Source organism: Erpetoichthys calabaricus, chromosome 12 (genome assembly GCF_900747795.2).
Source record: "Erpetoichthys calabaricus chromosome 12, fErpCal1.3, whole genome shotgun sequence".
NCBI lineage: Eukaryota > Metazoa > Chordata > Cladistia > Polypteriformes > Polypteridae > Erpetoichthys > Erpetoichthys calabaricus.
In genome coordinates this window covers 91,410,102-91,433,897 of record NC_041405.2, presented here as the reverse complement: position 1 = coordinate 91,433,897, position 23,796 = coordinate 91,410,102, and the positions used below count along the sequence as shown (strand labels likewise).

At 37.1% G+C, this 23,796-nt stretch overlaps 1 protein-coding gene across 1 annotated transcript in view; it reads right to left on the bottom strand.

Annotated features, from left to right (window-relative positions):
- ocrl (OCRL inositol polyphosphate-5-phosphatase) overlaps positions 1–23,796 on the bottom strand; it is a 165,298-nt gene that overhangs the window by 89,759 nt on the left and 51,743 nt on the right. Inside the window, exons 5-8 of the mRNA XM_051934970.1 lie at positions 19,537–19,635; positions 10,890–11,121; positions 10,045–10,191; positions 579–680 (exon numbers count right to left, since the gene is read on the bottom strand). Coding sequence (XP_051790930.1) covers positions 579–680; positions 10,045–10,191; positions 10,890–11,121; positions 19,537–19,635 — 580 coding nt within the window. The remainder of the gene's footprint in view (positions 1–578; positions 681–10,044; positions 10,192–10,889; positions 11,122–19,536; positions 19,636–23,796) is intronic.

Here is a 23,796-nt window from a genome sequence, read left to right as displayed (position 1 = left end):
GAGAGGTGCTGCAAATAGGAATGGCCGAAACTGGCCAAGGATAGGTGTGCCAAGCTTGTGGCATCATATTCAAAAAGACTTGAGGCTGTAATTGCTGCCAAAGGTGCATCGACAAAGTATTGAGCAAAGGCTGTGAATACTTATGTACATATGATTTCTCAGTTTTTTCATTTTTAATAAATTTGTGAAAACCTCAAGTAAACTTTTTTCACGTTGTCATTATGGGGTGTTGTGTGTAGAATTCTGAGGAAAAAAATGAATTTAATCCATTTTGGAATAAGGCTGTAACATAACAAAATGAGGAAAAAGTGATGTGCTGTGAATAGTTTCCGGATGCACTGTACGTATACTACCGTTCAATGTCAAAGGATCAGGCTGACTGACAAAATTAAAGGTTTACAAGCAAGGTTAAAAAGCATCAAATGGTACCAATACTGGTTTGTAGAAAACACTACTTAATTAGCTTTGCGTTTAATCTCTATGCATTATTATAACTGTTTTGCACTTTCAAAATGTAACTTGAAATTGTATAACTGCCAAAATGAAAGAAAATGAGAAAAATTTAAACAATTACCAACCCAATACAGTAGACATCAGGGGGTTCAGGGTCACAGCCCAGCCAGGCATCTAGCTTACTGTCTGGTGACTGACCATTTACATTCCATGTTCCTGTAAAAAACCTGACACAAAAATCATTCTTATCTTAAAACATAAAATTACAACAGCACACATCAATAATCAAAAGATGGACTAAACTACACCAATAAATATAACAAACAAAAATGACTCAACATAAGGTATGCTAGTAGTCTGAGGAAACCAAATTATTTAACATTTGAGTTAATTCAGCTTCAATTCATTCATACATAACCCACGTAATTCATTGCAGGATTGTGCATAGGCCTGTCACAATTATTACATCATCGCCTGATCGCTATTTTTTGAGCTGAACATTATTATTTTGCGATTCATTATAAAATTGTTTCCATTCAGCTGTATCAAAATAGCTGGATGAAACAGAAAACTAGAGGTGTGGGAATCTTAATTCACAGAACAATTTGTGGAATCAGATATAGTATCAGATCCTGAAGGGTGATATGTTATGGTTATGGGTAACTTATTTAATTGTAAAGTGATTTTGATAAATATCTACACACCCAATGTGGATGAGAGACACTTCATCCAAAATGTATTTGCATCCATTCCTAACTTAGACACTCACAAAATTATAATGGCTGGAGACTTTAATTGTTTTTTAAATCCTGACCTGAATAGGTCTTCAGCTACAGATATGACAACATCTAACACTGCAAAAAATAAATCACACAGTTTTTAATTGATCATAACTTATCAGACCGATAAAGATTACTAAATCCATACTTATGAGCAAATTCCTTCTTCTCACCAATACATCATTGTTACTGAAGAACTGATTACTTCTTTATAGATAATTTCTTGCCCACAATCAAATCTTGCAAATACAACACTATTGTAATCTCTGACCATGCCCTCTGATCATGGAGCACACATCACTATGCCTCACAAACTCATCTTGCAGCTGGTACCTTAACCCCCCGTTATTAGCTGATGAGAACTGTACAGAATTCATATTGAAGCAAATTGATTTTTTTAGCGACAAATGCATCCTCTGAGGTTTCCACAGGAATACTCTGGGAAACTCTGAAGGTATTTTTAAGTGGACAGATTATCTCCTATCTTTCCTACAAAAATAAATCAGAAACTAAGAAGGCCTTAGAGTTAGAGTTAATCAGTGAAATTAACAGAACAGATCAAAAACATGACAGGTTTCCAAATGAGGCACTTTTTAGGAAAAGACAGGCTTTGCAATCAGAACTCAACCTCTTGACAACAAAAGAAACAGAACAGCTAATTTTTAAATCATCATCATTACTACGAGCACGGACAGAAGGCTAACAAGACTTTAGCACAACAAATCCATAAGCAGGAAGTTCGCAATGCAATATCAGTAATCACCAACACAGACAGAGAATGAATCATTGACCATGAAAATATAACATGCACATTTAGAGACTACTGTAAGTCCTTATATTCTACTCAGTTTAAACAACACAAAACACAATTAAACTGGATTTATTAAAAGGTAGACATTTGGGTTACAATCTTCAACGCCTAGTAGATGCCACATGGGCTGGATGGGCATCCCGGCCAGAAGAGGGAGCAGACCTGGAAGGAAGGACTGGAAAGGGTGGATGGACAGCCTGTTAAGTAATATCTCGGTAGGGGAAGGGGGCGGTTTGCCCCCAGCACACCAGATGGCAGCAGCCCTGGTTAATGGCACTCAGTGGGAAGTCAGCAGGGCATGCCATGAAATGTAGTCTGGCAGGGCAGCTCTGCTGGGGTCTCGGGGTACCGCAAGACAGCACTGCAGGGAGTTCGCCCTGGCACCGGAAGTATTCCCGGGTCTGTAATAAAAGGGACTGCACTCCCTTATCCAGGCGAGTTGGAACTGGGAGGTACAGATGCAACACTTGACAGAAATTAAGAGTAAGGAGAGAAAAAAACCTGTGTTTTGTGCTTTTTGTAACTTATAAAGGTGTGTGGTGTAAATAAACCAACCTTTATTTGAACCCAGGGCTGTGCTTGTGTGTTCGTGTTGGGATTTGGGCTTGTTGACGCTAGTGCTGGGCGGTATACCGGTTCATACCAAAAACCGTTTTTTATTTTTTTTGTGATAAGGATTTTTCTTATACCGCAACACCGGTTTTAATTGCCTAAACGACATTTGGGACGTGGCGCACCGGGAAACTGTTCAAGCGGGGACCTTTTTCACTGCTACACCACTAAACACAGATTTGTTGCACAGGGGCTCTTTTTCACTGCTACTCCACTAAATAGGTAGTGGTAGTGTAGGTATTGCGCGGTGAAAATGGACAGAGAACATTCCGAAACTGAAGCTGACGATAAAGTTGAACATAATGACACAAAAGAACTTTTGCCGAAAAAAAGGAATCACGTCCGTTTCCTGGAGATACTTTGGTTTTAAAAGGTCGGATGTGGACCATTATGTTCAAATGTGTAAATACTGTTTCTATACTACTGAATAATACTGCAAGCCAAGTTGTACTTGTTTTATTTGTTTTCAATACAGTGTAATTTACCTGGGTACTGTATAATAGTGTGATGACAGGTTGACTTTATTCTCGACATTTCCACTTTAATCTCGACGCTTATGACGAGAATAAAGTCGACATGTTGACTTTATTCTCGAAATTTGTCATTAAAGTAGAACATCGTAAACTAAACTTCATCATAAAATGAATATTTAATTTACTAGATTTTCTCAAACCCCGTCATAAGTTATATAGCACATTAAATGCTTTGTGTTAAGTGTTCCCTGAGCTTCTTAAACTGACTTCCTCTTGCACTAAGATTAGGCGCCGGCAGCGATCGCCACACAGAATACATTCACTTCATGATATTCCTGCTCTCTGAACATTTAGAATGCTAAGATAAATACTTGATATAATTTTCATGGTGAAATGCATTAAAGCATGCATTAATCATGTGGGGGCACGGCGGCGTGGAGGTTGCACTGCTGCCTCACAGCAAGGGTGTCTCGGATGTACCCTGCTTTGCATTTGCATGTTTTTCTGGTGGGTTTACTCGGCGTGCTTCAGTTTCCTTTCAAAGTCATGTAAGATGTGGGGTTTTGTTATGCTATATTGACCCTGCTAGTGTATGTTTTGCTCATATTCACCCTGCGATGTACTGGCGACTCGTTCAGGGATGGGCGCAACCCTGAATGGATAGCATAATTAAACATGTATAACGAAGATATTTTTAAAGTTCTGAACACTCCGTGGGCTAAGTTTATAACTAGTTTTAATTTCACAAAGACGTTTATCGTGTGGTGATTGGCTATGTGGAGAAAGAAAAAGGAAGGATAGGAACTGGGGTTTTGGTACGTCAGATAGAGACAGCACGCGTGCAATAAAGAAAGCCCGCTCAGAAGAACATGCATTGAATTCTGTGTTCATGTCTCCAACCACCAGATCACAGACCCAACATTTACACAATATTTAAGTTAAACCTGTGCGATACCCATTCATACATCCAGTTTTTTGGAGCCTCGTCACACCTGCCATAAAGTTCTCTACACTGAACATACACCTGGGGACCCCTTACTGCGAGGGAGCAGCACTACCGGCTCACTACCACGCATGTTTAATACCTGCTTTAATGCATTTCATCATGAAAACGATATCAATTATTTATCTTAGCATTCTAAATTTTCAGAAAGCAAGAATATAATGAAGTGAATGGATTCTGTGCGGTGATTGCTGTCTCATCTTAGTTCGGAGGAAGTCAGTTTAAGAAGCGTAGTGATTAACAACTGGGTCGGGGAACACTTAACACAACGCATTTAATGTGCTGCATTAACTTATGACGGGGTTTGACAAAATCTAGTAAATTAAACATTGATTTTAGGAAGAAGTTTAGTTTACGACATTCTACTTTAATTATGAAGTAAACTATGAGAATAAAGTGGAAATGTCGACTTTATTCTCGACATATAGTTTGTTTTTTTCTTCCGTGTCCGTATTTTTTTTTCTTCACCATGGCCCTAATATGATTCTGTAGGGCTATACCACAAATAGCATTATAAATGCAAGTTGCAGTCCGTATTAATGCAGTTTGCCTAAATGATGGTTTAGTTGGTAAAGATGTCATCACCAAGTTGCACTTGTTTTATTTTAATTTGGTGAATACTGTGTAATGCACCTGGGCTTGAAGCCTTCAAGTAATAGTGCAACTATCAGTAATAATACTATTATTTATTTTATTGTTATTATTTATTAGTTTAAATATTATGCAGTTTAATGATGGTGAAGTTGTTTAAAAAGTCACTTTAACGTGTCAGTGGACAGAGATTGTTAACATTAACAGAAAGTGTAGTTGGTTTACAAAAAATATTTACTACTATTTATTCCTTTTCTAAGACAAGTTCAGTGCAATACAACTTTTGACAAGCACTTCTGGATATTTTACTAAGTCTAAATGCCTCTTTGGAAGGTTGAAAATATGTTGTCAAAATTATAGTTCGTAAGTTTTTACAAAATTTGTTCAATAAAAAGGTTCTATATTTTGACTGCATCTGTCAAGCAACGTGATTCCTTCTCTTCATTAGTGCCACCCCCTTGAAAACTATCACTTTATGGGGCCATGCAAACCTATATTAATACTTGTGTGCACATTAAAATGTTTTTTTTTGTACAATGTACAGTGCTCTTGACAGTGGAATAGGTTATTCTTAGCCAGTAATTGCAGTGGAAAATGTGGTTAACATCCACTCATGCATGGGGAAAAAAATACCGTTGAATACCGTGAAACCGGGATAATTTTGAAAAATACCGTGATATAGAATTTTGGTCATACCGCCCACCCCCAGTTGACACCCGGGTTTCCTTCACAGCCTATTTAATGTAATATATTAACCAATAAAGTCTAACATTCAGGACATCATATTATCTTTGGATGCAGAAAAATCATTTGATATGGCTGAATGGGATTATCTGTTCACCACATTGCATACATTTGGCCCAAACATATGTGCATGGATTAAAGTACTGTATACCAGTCCAGAACTTCAGTTTGTATTAACAACATTTTTTCAGATAACTTCAAACTAGAACGCGGTACTACAGTAATCCCTCGCTATATCGCGCTTCGACTTTCGCGGCTTCACTCTATCGTGGATTTTATATGTAAGCATATCTAAATATATAACGCGGATTTTTCGCTGCTTCGCGGGATTCTGTGGACATTGGGTCTTTTTACTTCTGATACATGCTTCCTCAGTTGGTTTGCCCAGTTGAGTTCATACAAGGGATTCTATTGGCGGATGGCTGAGAAGCTACCCAATCAGAGCACGCAGTTAAGTTCCTGTGTGCTGATTGGCTCAGCGATGGAGCACAGAATTCAATTCCGCTGCGTTAACCAGGAAGTCTCGTCTCGTTCATTCAGCATCAACGTGCTACTGCTTCAGGGGCCGTGCCCAAGCGCCAACGGAAGATGCTAACGATTTCCAAAAAGGTAAAAGTTTTGGATATGTTGAAGGAAGGGAACAGCTACACTGCTGCAGGATGCCATTATGGAATCAATGAGTCCACGATTCTTTTTTATTTAAAAAGGAGGAAAAGAATATAAGATCTATGGCAGCAGTGTCCTTTAACCAGGGCGCAAAATGAGTTGTAAGTGGATGTAATAAGGCGGTAGTCCGGATGGAATCTGCTTTAGGTATCTGGATTGAAGACTGCCAGAAGAAGAACAACTGCGGTGCTATGCAGTCGCCTGATGAGGCTCCTTTAGAAGAGCTGCAACGCTCTCCTTTGTTGTGCAGTAAAATTAAACTCATCGTTATCGGACAAGTCGCCGTGTCATTGTTGGTGAGTAACATAATTAATTTTCTACGTACAGTACATATTACATGTACATAGTTTAGTATCACTGTACACACATTTTACTGTATACAATTTTTTTTTGCATTGTACGTATTTATTGCTGGTGGCCTGCCTGTCATAATGGCTGTAACATATGTGATATCGGAGACGCTCGATATCTTTAAAATAATTTTTAGGTTTTACTGTATATAAACAGTGTGTTTACATACATAATTTAAATGAATCTTACCTAATATCTAAGAGAATACAAAGGGTTTATGCTGTATAATTGTGCGGAAAATGTTTATAAGAGTGTGAGTGAGTTTATAAGGGCTTAAAATATATAAAAATAACCATGTGAACATACGGTTTTTACTTCGTGGATTTTCACCTTTCGCGGGGGTTTCTGGAACGCAACCCCCGCGATTGAGGAGGGATTACTGTAGACAAAGATGCAATCGCCATTCAGCCATCAAAATGCATCACAGATAAAGGGGATTTTCAGAGAAGGACTTGAGCAGAAAATATTATATGCAGATGAAATGGTACTTTATATAATCAGACCCACAAAATTCAGTGCCTACAGCCCTAAATGTACTAGCAGAATTTCAAAAAAAATTAATTTGAACAAAAGTATGCTTTTTCCAGTGAACTCTCTAGCAAACAACATTAGACAGGATACCTTCCATTTTATCACTACAGATCAGTTTAAATACCTAGGGGTCAGCATCACAATTAAATATAAAGCTCTTTTTCAACAAAATTGTGCTGTTTGCATGGACAAAATTAAACAAGACGGGCATAGATGGTCTACCCTCCATCTTACTTTACGGAGAATTAACATTGTCAAGATGAAAATTCTCCCTAAGCTTCTGTTCCTATTTCAAAACATCCCCATGTACATTACCAAAATTACGAAATTAGATTCAATCATAACCTCATTTATTTGAAATTCGAAAAAATCCAAGCATTCAAAAGGCGACCCTACAACAACCTAAAATCAGAAGGCGGCATGGCTCTACCTAATTTTTAGTTTTATTAATGTGCGGCAAACATACAAACTATAAAAACCTGGACATTGACACAAATAGATAAACACACACTAGCTTGGTCTGCAATAGAAATGAAATCCTACAGTACTTCTTTATATTCCTTGGTTTGCATACCAGAAAATAAAATGTATCGTCGACATACTAACAACCCAATTATCCTTCAATCACTCAGAATATGGAACCAATGTAGGGAGCACTTCAAGTTAGACAATATTTTATCTGTGGCACCTCTACATGATAAATACCTTTTTCCACATTCTCTTAACTTACACAGTTTTTAATGTCAGGATAATAAATGGGATGATGCCTGCATCATCTATGCCATTTCTCTGTACAAGAAAGTTGTTACTTGTTTTGTTTTATCAGTTGTTACATGTTTTGTTATTTTCACAAAATCCTAGATGTTTGTACATGACTACCTGTACACATAGGAGGAAGCACTTTGGTAAGGAAGGAACTATCTACTTCAATTGAAATGCACTTTTTAAAGAGTAAATCGGCCTTTTGTTATTTTTACAGTGTCTTTTCGGTTTACATTTTCTTAATTACACAGCTGTGAGACTTTTGTTATGCAGGAAAAGAACATTATTTATGGAGCATTATTAATTTAATTTATGCAGATAGTTTATTTTTGAGCCATTTCTCATGTACATCTACAGCTGTATGTTAATAAAAGTGCATGTGTGACATTTGAGATATGTGGCTTTTACTCAGAACTGTCTTTTTGATATTTTTTCTACCAATAAAGTAATAAGATATATACAGTGTATCGCCATTCAGCTAAAAAAAATATCGAGATATGATTTTTGGTCCATAATCCCAGAGTACAGTGGGAAAAGGATCTCTTACTCAACATTTCAGAAACTGAGTGGAAGGCAGCCACACACAGAATTCACTCTAGCTCCATTATTCAACTTAAAATCTTTTATCAAGCATATCTCTCTCTCTTAAAATTGTCCAAAATGTTTCCAGGGCAAGATCCAACCTACGAATGTGGCAATCGAGTTCCAGCTTCACTAGGCCACATTTTGGGCATGTACCAAATTAACATTATTCTGGATAATCTTTAAATGCCTATCACACAGCCGTGGTGTCACAATCACTCCTAACATATTAACAGCTGTTTTTGGTGTAATCCCAGATGGGCTTAAAGTGGAGAAAGACAAACAAACTGTAATTGCCTTTACTTCACTACTAGCACAGAGACTTGTCTTGCTCAACTGGATGAATCCTAACCCACCTCTTTTAAGTTAGTGGGTAACTAATGTTATATACTATTTGAAATTGGAAAAAATCTAATTCTCACTTAGAGGATCTGTTCAAAGCTTTTTTAAAACATGGCAGGACCTAATCAATAATAATTTAGAATAAGCATTTATATTGGGAATAAAGACTCCTTTCTCTCTTTACTACTCTGAATAGTTTTACTCTGGCTATTAGCCTTCTACTCGTTCTCATGGGTGGGGGTTGATTTGAATCTAGTTTTGTTAAGTTTAACTTGATAGTATGGAATGTTGTATGGTTTTAATAAATTCAAAAGATAAAAAAAGTCATATTTCTATCAGTATTTCCATATCATTTTCCAATGCATAACGTTTGACTGGCACTAGTTTAATGATGTCCAGTGTTGGGGAATGTTACTGTTAAAAGTAACTTAGTTACGAGTTAACTTCTGGTATATGCTTTCGCCTAGACTTCCCTAGCCTCTCTTACCCCTGGCCTTATGCCATTCTTGGGTACACAGCACACTTATATGATGTAATTTTCCCTACCAGTCCCTGGTGTTAAACACTATCATATTTAGATCTCTCACTCTTGCTCCTAATGTGGCTTACAAATTAATAAGTTAATATAATGCATTTACAAATATAGCCAACACTTCATAAACTTCGAATAGTTCTTGTGTTCTGCTGTTTAAGCCATTGCAGACAATTTAAATACTTTGGCAGATGCTCTGTAAACCTAACCAAATCTATTAACCTAGTTCAGAGTAACTGAGTTTAAAACATATCCCAGGTGCACTGAGTCCAAGGAAGGAACCAATCCTTCTACTCATAGAGGACCTACTTATACTGTATACTGTCTGATTAACCTAACGTGTTTCTGGGATGTGGAAGGTAAACTAGAGTACCTAAAGACAAACTCACACAGACAGAGAAAGTACAAGCCCTTGACTCTGGTAAGGCAGCCAGGCTAAACAAGTTATTCTGTACAATGCAACCTCTTTCAGCTCTAGAAGATATATTTGGCTTTAATTTTTTTTTTTTTTTTTTAGGTTTTTTCAGGTTTCTAGGAGAAAATGCTGCTCAGATCTGAATACTATTAGATAGATTAAATTTTTGTTCAAGTGAACAAAAATAACCGTACCTGTAATATACCTAGTCCTAATTTAAAAAATCACTTTCCCACAAATATAATCTGGCACCATCTTCACTTGTAAACGATCTACCAAATGTTTCCAGCAGTTTCTAGACTGTTTAACAGCTTTATTAAGCTCTATATATTAACTATCCAAATCACATGAAACACTAAAGAGCCATTATTGCAGCTGGTTTAAAAGCAGGTCTCACCTAAAATGCTGAATGTCTACATACTCCTTTTCCTTCTTTTTTAATATATGCTTGATTAATCCTTCTCTCTGCCCCATATGATTTGAAGGAACAAATAGCTTTCTCATTGTACCGGATATCTGAGGAACATTTTCTTGTGCATATCCACTGAAATGAGGCAAAAAAGAAGATAACACTTTGATTTTTAGTAATTGTGTCACAAAAAATGTTCTCCTTCAATACCATTTTCTTTCTCTACAAATATTCAGTAAACAGGTTAAATAACTGCTTTCTATTTCTTAGTATATATAACCAAGAAAATATGAACATCACACAATTCCTGGACCTAATAAGACACCAGAAAAAGACACATTCATGTGAATTTTAACCTTCAAGTTTCTATTCATATTTCTTCACAATATAAATCTGTGCAGTAGGTTAGCAAGGTGAATGTTACAGATTTTGAGAATCAAATAAACATGAAGGATATTTTGTTCAGTTAAAATACATGTAAGCAAGTTAGTGTATGTATCCAGATAGAGTTTCATAAGTCTTTCAGGATTTAATTTCATTCTGGACATAACATTAAACATCCTAAAATAAATTAATGCCTGGAAAACAGTTTTACTATTATGAGAAACCACTGCTAGTGTTAATGTAAAAATAAGAATTACCTTAACATATTTAACGTTTTCTTTGTCCGGGTTTCAGATCAATAAAAGTTTAACTGCTCAATGTATTTATAGTATGTGTAATGCAATGTGTAATACATTTTTCTATTTTAAACCCTGCCTCTAGAGTTTCATTTACAATTTAGGAACACTTATTTATCCTTTAAAATATAAGCAATCAACATGAGCACTTACTCTTTATCAGTGGTAGCAGAAGCAGGACAGTCTTTTGCTGCTGAAGGATAAGTTGTTTCTTTTTGAAAATTAAGAGAGTTTGATTGCTGTCCTCTCCTAGGAGGAACAGGTTGTGAAGATTCTTTATGAGCTGGTACTGGTGGTGGGTCTCGAGGAGCACTCAACCGATTTTGCTGGTTCTTTTTTTGCTCTACTTTCAAAATATCACTAAAATTGTCTTCAAATGCTAAACCTGAAAAAGCAGATTTAAAGAGAAAAAATACAACCAATGTTAATTATAAAAAATAAAAACTAATTTACAGTGCAACACAAAATACTTCATTAAATCAAGTAGGCAAAAAATTGATGAAGGCTACACCACCAAATTGTTGTCCCTCTAACTTTTTTCTATTTTTTCAGCATGCTAATACCCTTTACTTTTTATTCTTCCTTGGTTTACTTTTAATTAATGAAGAACTGTAAATTAATTCAAATTTGACATGCATTACCTTTTTTGGGGTAACAAGCAACCGAAAAGTACTGGTGTTAATTTTTAAATAACAAAATTACAAATTTATTCCTGAGATTACACGGACTCTGCTTCAATAATAAACAAATATTTGTTAATAGTTAGTGTATAGCTCTATACTTGTAAAAACCTTCGGAATAGTGTTCAATACAGACACTATACAAGAAAACAATTTTGCAGAAATCTAATGTTTTAAAAGGAGCTCTTTAAAATAAATTAAAAAGATTTTTTTGGCAAGGGCAGTTAGGGAGGAGGAACCTTTTTCAATTTAGCTTTCGCTTTTTGGTAGATGACATTTCCTCAAAACTGGAAAGGATTTTCACAAAACAAAGTGCAGGTCCACAATTTTTTTTAGAAAGCATTTTTTTTCAAATAAGGAAAGGGAAACTTTTCATAAGCCAATCCTGGACACAAAGAACTTTTTTAATAAGAGTGTTGTATCATCCTTTCTCCACTTCTACCAAAATGAACTGAAAAATCTGTTTTCACATGGAACAATATACCATCTTGTAGTTAATTACACTGCCACAGAACTACAAGACATTTATAGAAGCAAAACTGTAATAGCACCTGCAAATAAACAGCTAGTTTACAGAAGATTAACAAAAAATTGATGACTGTCATTGTGTTAATGAAAATTATTACTTTTCTCGACTTTCTTTTTCCCCCACTCCTGTACAAATTTGAGAAAGCTATTACAAGATAGTCGTTAATTATGTTGGACAACAATTCTGGAAGAAAAGAAAAGTTCTTTCTATATTATACTCTGCCTGACTAGGATGTTAGATAATAATGTTTGTAACTAAATTTTCTGGGTGTTTGTTTTAAGTTTTTGATAAACAAGTAGTGAAATAAATATTCTTTATATATATTTAGAATATAAAGGAATATGCTCATGTCAGTACAGCACAACTAGTTTTACACTTGTATATTTTACTGTGTAATTCCACACAATATTAACACACAAAAAGGTTATAATTACACTTCCAAAAAAAAAAAAAAAAGTAATGAGTAAACAAAAAAAGTATTTTTAGAAAATAAAAACAATCAAGGTGCTATTTATTCAAGAAAGATTATTTTTTTTTTACAGGATAGTAATTGCTCCAAGAAGTAAAAACAGGTAAGGAATAGTTATTTTGTAATTATATGGGATATAAGTTGTGCAATTTCTCTCTCATTGGGCAGGGCATATAAATACTTTTCAAATATCAAAATTTCACAGCTGCCTTCTATTGCCATTCAAGAAAGTATACTTTGTTGTCAAATCCATATTGAAAACAGGAAACATGAATTCTAATGCTCTCTTTTTGTGGTGTGTGCATAAGTATTCAGCTGAACTGCAGGGAAATGGAAAATTAAAAGGCAGTGACACAATGCAGAGCAACAGGAAACAGAGGGGAATCCGCATTGGCAAAAATAAGTTATATCTGTACAAAAGTAACAGTATTGTCAGGGGCCCTGTCACAGTGCTATGCAATCAAGGAGAGTAGAAGGCAAAGAAACAGAAGGCGGCAGATGATATAGAAGAGTGCACAAACAGTATTTTCAAAACAGGATACACTAAACTGTCCTGCTTAGTACTTATGGGTCTATGCTGGAAGTGACCCCAAGCGGGATCTGAAAGCCCCTCCAATACCAGGGTTTTAATGGTTGTTGGGTCAGGAATGGAAGAAGAAACACTTAACTGGCTAGAGAGAGGCCAGAGTCATTAAAGACAGAATATTTGATGAAATAAATAGGAGTTGAGAAAGAGAGATTTGCTGTGGAATTATAAGTAGACAAGTCCTCCAACAATACAGAAAGTGATTCAACAGCTCTCTGGGAGGGTGTCATTACATATTGTTTGATCAATATTTTATTTCCCACCTTGTGTGTATATTTAATATAACACAACTTTTTTTTAAGATTATTTTGACTCCTTGGAATCATTCTCCACTTAGGGGTAGGATCAAAAAGATGTCCCCCAGAGATCACAACAAGCAGAGTCACGAGAACATACTCTAAAGGTCACAAGTACAATGTCAACTGCCTGAATCTTGAACCCACAGCTATGGCTATTTTTTACTTTTCCCATAATTAGTGGTTTCCATCACAGGCAATACAAAAATACCAAAAGTAAGGACTAAAAAAATAATAATGTCAGATATGAGAAAGCATCAAGGGCATACCCCAAATCAATTCAAAAGAACTTAGCAATAGTTCCAAAGGGCTAGATGTGATGTGATCACATTGAAAAACGCACAAATGACTAATAGAGCAAACTGGAGGTTTTGAGAGCACTCTGGTCACAAATACTGTATCTTTTTAACTAACAAAACCCACACCTCTCAAAAATGTGAACCTGCCACCAGTCCCAAGAAAGTTAGGAGGACCTGCAACTGTAGAATCATCGTCAGCCCTGACTGAATTATCAGAATGTATCAGAGCTCTTGTTTCTATCAAGTCAGCTTTCAGAGTCTTGCATTTTAATTTTTAATTCAAGATTATTATCACCTGCACACTATATAATGGATATCCTTACTTTAGTATCTCCAAGATTAGTGAAAATAGTTATGACAGGCCATACAATAAATACAAAAAACTAAACCGGAAAAAATGACCTTTAATAACACTTAATTTGTAAGACTGGGATGTATATTTCATGTTCTGAACAGAAGTGGTGTTCCACTACTCTGAGCTAACCCTATTTCTACAGCATTTTGCAGTCCAGAGGTGAAAAGAAGCTATACCAGGAGGTAAGGCAGTCAGTGAAAATAAATTCAACTGTGCACCTATAAGGTTGCTATACATAGCAGAGAAACCCAGGCACCTCCCTCCCCCCAAAAAACATATGAGGAAGATAATGGCAAGCCTTCCTCAGAAAATCTAAGCTGTGTTTTATCAGTATCAGAAATTGACAACATCCACAATGAGATATTTCCACAAAAGGAAATTAAGATGTTGGTAAGCCCTACTGACAATACCCAAGATGAAATGTGTCTACATTCAGTCATCAGTAATTATGATAGGAAGACATTTAAAGCTGGAGATGCACACAGGTTCTAGACAAAAGATGACTCAAGTGTTTTTGCCCACTGCTTATGTAAGTCTATGATTAATCACTTGGCTATGCTTACATTAAGGGTGAGATTGCTGTCCTGGTACCACACTGTCAGAAGGCAAATCTCTTCCTTGTAAGCCATCTTAGGGGTTCCTGAAAGCTATAAAGCTAAGGGGTCACGGGATCCACTGTGGATAGAATGTTGTGATATACTACAAAAGGGGGCTCTGCCCCCTGCTTGCTTCACTCGCCTACCCCCGGCGTTTTGAACCCGTGCCCGCTGGGCAGCTACGTGTGACGATGACGCACGTTTAATACGGAGCGTTTGCCCGAGTCACTCTGGGGCCCCCCACTGTTAATACGGAGCTCCGTTCATACTATTATGCGGTGCATTGTGGACTACTGCGGACCCCGTAGTGTTTCCCGTTTCAGTTTGTATCTCGGTCAGTCGAGTTTTTGTTTTTGAAGCTTTTGAATTTCGGTCTTCATTATCTGTAACCTGCTGTCCATGTGTTTGGCTCCCTCCTTTAACCTGTTTATGACGTTTTACTTAGCTTTCTACTCTGTCTTTCATTTCTGATCTCGCTTTATTCTGCTTTTGTTTCAATGACACCTGGTCCGTGGTGAATATATTTTCCCTTTTTCGATAGACGCACGTTGTAGGCGCCTGCGTTCATTAATTATATCCAGGCAGGCGCGTGTTTGTATCTCGGTCACTCGAGCTGTGTCGTGTTGAATCCGTGCCTGCTTTGCCTACGCAGTTTGAGACGCGCGTTGTAGGCGTCCATGTTCATTAGATCTGTCCACGCAGGCTCGGTGTCGAAGCTGTGTTAGTTGTTGAGCTGTTTGGTTTTGGAGCCGAGACAGTTTTGCTTCCGCAGTTTCAGACGCGTGTCCATACCATCTCGGGTTTTTTAATCCCTTTATAAAGTTTTACTTTGTTTCCTACTCTGTGTTTTATTTCTGACCTCGCTTTATCCTGCTTGCGGCATGTCAGACGGTTCGTAGTCTTTCTCGTTTTACTCTGGGCAGGGGGGGCTTTGTTCTGTAACCTGCTCTCCATGTGTTTGTCCCTGTTCAGGGGGGCTTTGTTCTGTAACCTGCTCTTCATGTGTTTGTCCCTGTTCTTTAACCTCTTTATGACGTTTTACTTTGTTTCCTACTCTGACGGTTCGTAGTCGCTCCCGTTTTGCTCTGGTGCGGGGGGGGGGGGGGGGGGGGGCTTTGTGTGGCACTTGTGCACTATGTCTTTTGCGTCCACGGGCAGGTCCCTGCGTCCATATCCGGTTTACCATTCTCGTTTAGTAATATGGATAAGATAGTCCAAAATATCCAGAATACTTTGTTTAATGTGTATCAGTACAGATTATACTGCATATCATAGGCAGAAAAGCTTCTTATTTGGTAAATCCATACCCACTGTTGGAAATAGACTTCTGTTACTTCAAGCCATTTATCCAAATTTTTTCCCACATTAGAATCAGAACTTCCTACAAGTCAGCGACTGATCGGCTATTCTTTGTTTCACAAATATTGAATTAGTTAGCTTTCCTTATTTTTATATAAAAAAAATTGTCAAATGCATAAGTAAAGACTTGTTACGGAGGTTTCCATGGCACCAGAACTGTACATTTAGAACATGAAATATAAAATACAGTAAAATACATCATACATACATATACACACACATACACACTAGCAAAATACCCACGCTTCGCAGCGGCGAAGTACTGCTTTAAAATTTATTAAGAAGAAAAGTACACCTTTTTAAACTGAGGGAAAATATACAAATAATTATTTGTTAAGGATCTCTTTGTATACCACATTGTCAGTTCGGAACCTCCAGTTATAATATGACCAAGCTGTGCGCTGAGCTTACTCTTGAGCATGCAACATATTGTTGGCCATGTGAAAATCAATCTTGCATCAAATCAATGCCAACCTTTTGTAGGGTCTGTCCCTGAGACTTATTGTCATTGCGAAGCACAGCCTTACTGGAAATTGGAGGATTTTGAATTGAAATGGGTTTCATCGATAACTTCACATCTAGCTTTTGAGAGTTTAAACATTCATAAACATCAAAGTGTCCACTACTCAATCATCACCTGTGAATCTAAGATGTTTAAGAGGCATTGGCAGTTGTCCAAAGGTGTAAAATATTTGGCCATTTCGGTACACTTGAAAGCGACAACCAAACAATTCAGCGGCAGCCATCAACTCACATACAGAACCATAGATGAAGGGCTTAAGCATTTCACTCTTATAGTGCTTCAGTGTAGTATAATTATCTCCTGTACCATCATCAGTCCACACCTTGAACCTGTCCCAGTCATTCAATACGTAAGACACAATGTTCCTCCGGATAGATAGATAGATAGATATTATATATATATATATATATATATATATATTATATATATATATATATATATATATATATATATATATATACACACACACACACACACACACACACACACATCCTCTTTAATAAAATCCCTGTGTGCGTCCAGGTGTCCGTGTGTCTGTGTCTTCTGGTGAAGTGCGCATGTGCGATGTGAGATTTTACTGTGCGCATGTGCGATATTACTGTCAGAGAAAGTTACAGGCGTTTTGCGGAAATACAAACCAGTATTACTGCGAGAAGAAATTAAAGGTACACAATACAGTGACTCATATTACAGCCACATACAAGCCAGTATTACTGTCAGAGGAGATTAAAGGCATATTATCGACACGCACGCCTGTATTACCGGCAGAGAAAATTAAAGGTATATTACAGACGTACAAGACAGTATTACTGTCACAGAAAATTAAAGACACACAATACACAGCAGCAGCCCACAATGAACGGTCAGCTCAGCAAGTAAACATCAACAAAAGAAAGGCTGAAAGAAAGAAAAATACGACCAACAAAAAGAATGAGGTCAAAGTCTCTTGCCATTTAATATAGACTGCTCCAGCACCCGTTATTGTAACGGGCTAAATGACTAGTATATTACACACACACACACACACACACACACACACACACACACACACACACACACACACACACAGTGCATCCGGAAAGTATTCACAGCCCATCACTTTTTCCACGTTTTGTTATGTTATAGCCTTATTCCAAAATGGATTAAATTCATTTTTTTCCTCAGAATTCTACACACACCCCATAATGACAACGTGAAAAAAAGTTTGAGGTTTTTGCAAATTTATTAAAAATAAAAAAAAACTGAAAAATCACATGTACATAAGTATTCACAGCCTTTGCTCAATACTTTGTCGATGCACCTTTGGCAGCAATTACAGCCTTAACTCTTTTTGAATATGATGCCACAAGCTTGGCACACTTCCTCTTTGCAGCGCCTCTCAAGCTCCATCAGGTTGGATGGGAAGCGTCAGTGCACAGTATGCACAGTGCATCCAGTATTCACAGCGCATCACTTTCTCCACATTTTGTTATGTTACAGCCTTATTCCAAAATGGATTAAATTCATTTTTTTCCCTCAGAATTCTACACACAACACCCCATAATGACAATGTGAAAAAAGTTTACTTGAGGTTTTCGCAAATTTATTAAAAAAAAAAAAATTGAGAAAGCACATGTACATAAGTATTCACAGCTTTTGCCATGAAGCTCAAAATTGAGCTCAGGTGCATCCTGTTTCTCCTGATCATCCTTGAGATGTTTCTGCAGCTTAACTGGAGTCCAACTGTGGTAAATTCAGTTGACGGGACATGATTTGGAAAGGCACACACCTGTCTATATAAGGTACCACAGTTGACAGTTCATGTCAGAGCACAAACCAAGCATGAAGTCAAAGGAATTGTCTGTAGACCTCCGAGACATGATTGTCTCGAGGCACAAATCTGGGGAAGGTTACAGAAAAATTTCTGCTGCTTTGAAGGTCCCAATGAGCACAGTGGCCTCAATCATCCGTAAATGGAAGAAGTTCGAAACCACCAGGACTCTTCCTAGAGCTGGCCGGCCATCTAAACTGAGCGATCGGGGGTGAAGGGCCTTAGTCAGGGAGGTAACCAAGAACCCGATGGTCACTCTGTCAGAGTTCCAGAGGTCCTCTGTGGAGAGAGGAGAACCTTCCAGAAGGACAACCATCTCTGCAGCAATCCACCAATCAGGCCTGTATGGTAGAGTGGCCAGACGGAAGCCACTCCTTAGTAAAAGGCACATGGCACCTGAAGGACTCTCAGACCATGAGAAAGAAAATTCTCTGGTCTCATGAGACAAAGATTGAACTCTTTGGTGTGAATGCCAGGCGTCACGTTTGGAGGAAACCAGGCACCGCTCATCACCAGGCCAATACCATCCCTACAGTGAAGCATGGTGGTGGCAGCATCATGCTGTGGGGATGTTTTTCAGTGGCAGGAACTGGGAGACTAGTCAGGATAAACGGAAAAATGACTGCAGCAATGTACAGAGACATCCTGGATGAAAGCCTGCTCCAGAGCGCTCTTGACCTCAGACTGGGGCAACGGTTCATCTTTCAGCAGGATAACGACCCTAAGCGCACAGCCAAGATATCAAAGGAGTGGCTTCAGGACAATTCTGTGAATGTTGTTGAGTGGCCCAGCCAGAGTCCAGACTTGAATCCGATTGAACATCTCTGGAGAGATCTTAAAATGGCTGTGCACCGACGCTTCCCATCCAACCTGATGGAGCTTGAGAGGTGCTGCAAAGAGGAATGGGCAAAACTGGCCAAGGACAGGTGTGCCAAGCTTGTGGCATCATATTCAACAAGACTTGAGGCTGTAATTGCTGCCAAAGGTGCATCGACAAAGTATTGAGCAAAGGCTGTGAATACTTACGTACATGTGATTTCTCAGTTTTTTTATTTTTTAATAAATCTGCAAAAACCTCAAGTAAACTTTTTTCACGTTGTCATTATGGGGTGTTGTGTGTAGAATTCTGAGGAAAAAAATGAATTTAATCCATTTTGGAATAAGGCTAACATAACAAAATGTGGAAAAAGTGATGCGCTGTGAATACTTTCCGGATGCACTGTATATACATTCATATACATACATACATACATACATACATACATACATACATACATCTGAAGAGACTAAATAAATACCTATATTACTGCTTCCAGATTTCAGTTGTGACACATGTCCCATCTGCGATGGCAAAGCAAAGGATTCCATTTGTTGAGAAACATGGCGTGTAGATAATGCTACAAATAATAAAAGACAAAAAAAAAATCATAATACTGGTATATGTTATTAGTAAATCAAGATTTCAAATGTTTTATGCAATTTGCTTTAAAGATAATAGACTTTGTAATTACACTATCTGAATAACAAATTAAAGATGAATTTGACTCAAAAGCCATTAAAAATTGCTAAATTACTACACAGAAGTTTTTCCAAGTCTAGATGATATCCTCAAAGCTTAAAGAAAAAATGACTCTCCACAAACAGAACATTTGGCCCATTCAGTTTCCTTCAGAATATGAATTGAAAGTAGGGCTGAATGAGTTGGGGAAAACATTTAACTGTGATTTTTCAGACAGATATTGCAATTGTGATTTGATTAGCGATAGCTTTGGTTCAATATTTATTGTGAAACAGATTTAAAACATGATGGAGCTTTAATATGAGATACCATCAAAAAATATTTGCTTTATATTCCATTACAAGAATGGCATTTTTATTATGTTTTATTTGGCATAGAATACAGAACAATCAAAGAACTATTATCACAAAAGCGGTGACCTATGGCTCAGGTGTAGCATCTAAATATTTCATAATCTCATTATTTACTGATATCCAGCATTAATCTTATAAAATTGACAAACCACAGAATAATTATCAAAAAAGTGATTAAATTTAAGTTTTACACAATATATAAATATTGCACAATTCAAATAAAACATTTATTTGCAGATAAGCAACATTTAACTTTTGATTTTTTTTTTTTATAAATGCTACCACTATAGGATTTACTGTAGTGCAAAGAAATACTCTGAAAATTACTCCAAGCAACAGAAGCCTTACATAATACTGGCTTCCCTGACATCTCTACTTTTTCTCAACACACACTGTGGTCTTTACAGCTTTTTTGTCAAGAACACCAGTATGACAGCATTTGCTGGTTTCTGACATGATCGATGAGACATGACCACATTGCCCTAGGCAGAAAACAATTCCTGATGGCAAACTATTGGCTGGTATGCACAGGACTTTGCCAGCTAATTTACTCAGCTTTGGGAAGTTAAAATTGTGCGCTACAGCTGTTAAATTAACCATAAAAATAAGGTTTGATTATTCAAATTAAAAATAATCAAATATTTGAATATATTCAAACTTAGGTTAACGAAGCTATTATACTTTAACATTATGGCAATGGCCGCAGCAGTGGCTAGAGCAAGAACAAACACCAACTTAAAAAATATTCTAGCAGTACTTGGACAACTGTTATTTCAAAATAAGAGCAACTGAAATCTCAAGTAGAGTCATTTTCTATTTGATTTAATCAGAAGGTTATAGCACTGAACAACAGTTAGAGGTCTTAAGTTTAAGAATAAATAGGACAGAATCATATGCGATATGATATTTACACAACTGGTTAAGCACTTAGAAAAACGGCTTGTGGCAGAGCCGTCGCCCAGATCAAATCTTTAGACAGTTTTTAACAAACTGAATCTTATTGCACCTTTTTAACAAAGCACGGATTTCAAAATAAATGAACAGCAGAGATGCTGACGTGCTAATTAATCAAGCGCTAGTTTAAAGAGATCATTTGTAACGAGATGTCTGTGCCACTTTGAGCAGCAGACGAGCTCACATCATCAAAGCAGACCTCCAGCTGAGATGCCACACAAATGAGTTTACAGAAGAAAAGCATCAAGCCGAGGCCTCCAAAATAATAATAAAACCAGCCAATAAACGCATTGCAAGCTTTAGAATATACCATACACATACTATATTAGTAACACACTGGACATCAAAATGGTTCCAATACCAAGCCAGGGAGCATGTATATATAAAGCAAAATAGAGAACACCATGGCTGCGCGACATGCGCTCACACACAGCTAAGCACAGAAAGAGATCAAAGTAAAAATCTACCAGGTATGGAGCTCCCTCATCACAACTTGGCGAGGATTGTCCATGCCCAGATCATTTATAGTTATCGAAATTGGCACGTTATTCAGTCCGACTCTGTTCTGTTGCCAATATAAGGATTTTATGGTGAAATATTACGTAGTCATGTAATTAAGGAGTAGGAGTAATGGCTGGGATTTTGCAAGATTTATAATGTGTGTTTTTTTTAATTGATGTGCTGTGCTTTGTAGTTATTAACGGTCCACATTGGTGACTCTGGACGTATGCACAACCTCCTAAAGGTAATGCTGAGTTACTGTCCGTACTAATTAACCAATTTGGTTGTAGTACATTATCATACTCTCTTGAAGGGCAACTTTCACTTATAAAAAAAAAAAAATTTTTTAAAAATCACCTATTCAGTTCTTTGTCCATCTACAAGTTTGTACAGCATTTTATACGAGAGTACACTTTTTCTTCATTAAAAAAAAAAAAAAAAACCTTAATAGATGACCCTAGCAGTCTCACTGGATGAACAAGGCCTCCCTGAGGCCTGCCCACAGCAACAGGTCTAACTTGTGGACCAAAGAGTACAGCAATGAGGCAGGAAAAAAGAAAATGTTTTGAAGGGGGGTAACTAAGTTTTACTAATGAAAACAGTGAACCATTCAAAATTACGAAAAGGCCAATCATTGAATTTAAGTTCAAAAGCAGATCTGCAAAATACTACAGCTTTACACAGCACGTTTGGGGTAACTCAAACCCAAAATTAAACGCAAGTCCTTTTAGAATCGAATGTCAGCTTTTGCCTTTACAGAAGACATTTTTCAAAAAAAAATAAAATTCTATTTACATTCGAACTATCAACGTTTGATCTGACAGCCCTATTGGTCAGATGCTGCATAAAGTATACTCTGAATTGCCGTCTTTGCAATATGCTAATTGCATTGTTTCAAAAAACGATTTTGATTTGAAATCAATCATTCAGACTTAATTGAAAGGAAAGTAAAATGTTGCCTAAGGAAAGGAAGGCCAAACATATTTTAAAGGTTGTTACTTTAAACATTTCACTTTCATTTCAGCTGTATGACTCCTTGTTAAAACTCTATAAATATCTGTACTTTTTTAATACAAGCAGACATGTTATGATGGATGGATAAGTAGATAAACATACACATACACTATAGTCAGAACACAGACCACGATGACTAAAAAAGGAAGAAAATTAAAAAGAAAACTTTGGACATTACAGGCGTATTGATTTTGGCACAAAGAAACCCCATTAACATTTCCTGACAGACCTCTGCTGAGTAATTCATTGGCTGAAAGTTCTCAGTGTGTGTCACTGAGAAGATGTGGAGCATTGTTCATAATGGTACTCAGGTTCGTTTAAATTCTTTCCTTTATGACTACCTCCAGGGGGTCCACAATAGCTGAATCTGCCCTTTTAATTAGCTTGTTGCTTCAGTGGGCCTCTCTTGAAGTGATGTTGAACTTGGTAACTCTTCAAGTTACCAGCCCAGCACAGTGTATAAAATTGTATTTTCCATCACAGACCTGTAGAAGATGAGAATGCAGTCTCCTAAGAAAAAATATATAGTTCCTCTTTGTTATATGACCAGTTTAACCTGCCATTGACATGGACACCCAAGTACTTGTAGGACAGCACCACCTCTACTCCCTAAGTACTGTCTGAACATAGAGACTCTTTGATACATAGAAAGCCAATGACCAGTTCCTTGGTTTTGTTGATGTTACACTGCAGACAATTCTCTTTCTGCACCACCACCACCAATATTTATTTATATAGCACATTTTCATACAAATACTGTAGCTCAGAGTGCTTTACATGATGAAGAAAGAGAAAAAAAAGACAAAATAAATAAGAATTAAAATTACGGAACACTAATTAACATAGAATAAAAGTAAGGTCCGATGGCCAGGGAGGACAGAAAAAATGAAAAAAAAAAACTCCAGACGGCTGGAGAAAAAAAAAAAAAAAAATCTGCCAGGGTCCCAGGCCACGAGACTGCCCAGCACCCTCTAGGCCAGGGGTGCCCACACTTTTTCGGCTTGCGAGCTACTTTTAAAAATTACCAGGTCGAAATGATCTACCTACATTAAAAATGATATATATACTGAGTATACTTTATACATAAAATATATGTTGTCGTACCTTGCATAACTGAATAACCTTTATGGCACAACTAGGGGGCTCCGCCCCCTGCTCGCTTCGCTCGCCAACCCCTGGTGTTGGGAATGACAAAGAGCGTGATGTATGAATGAGAT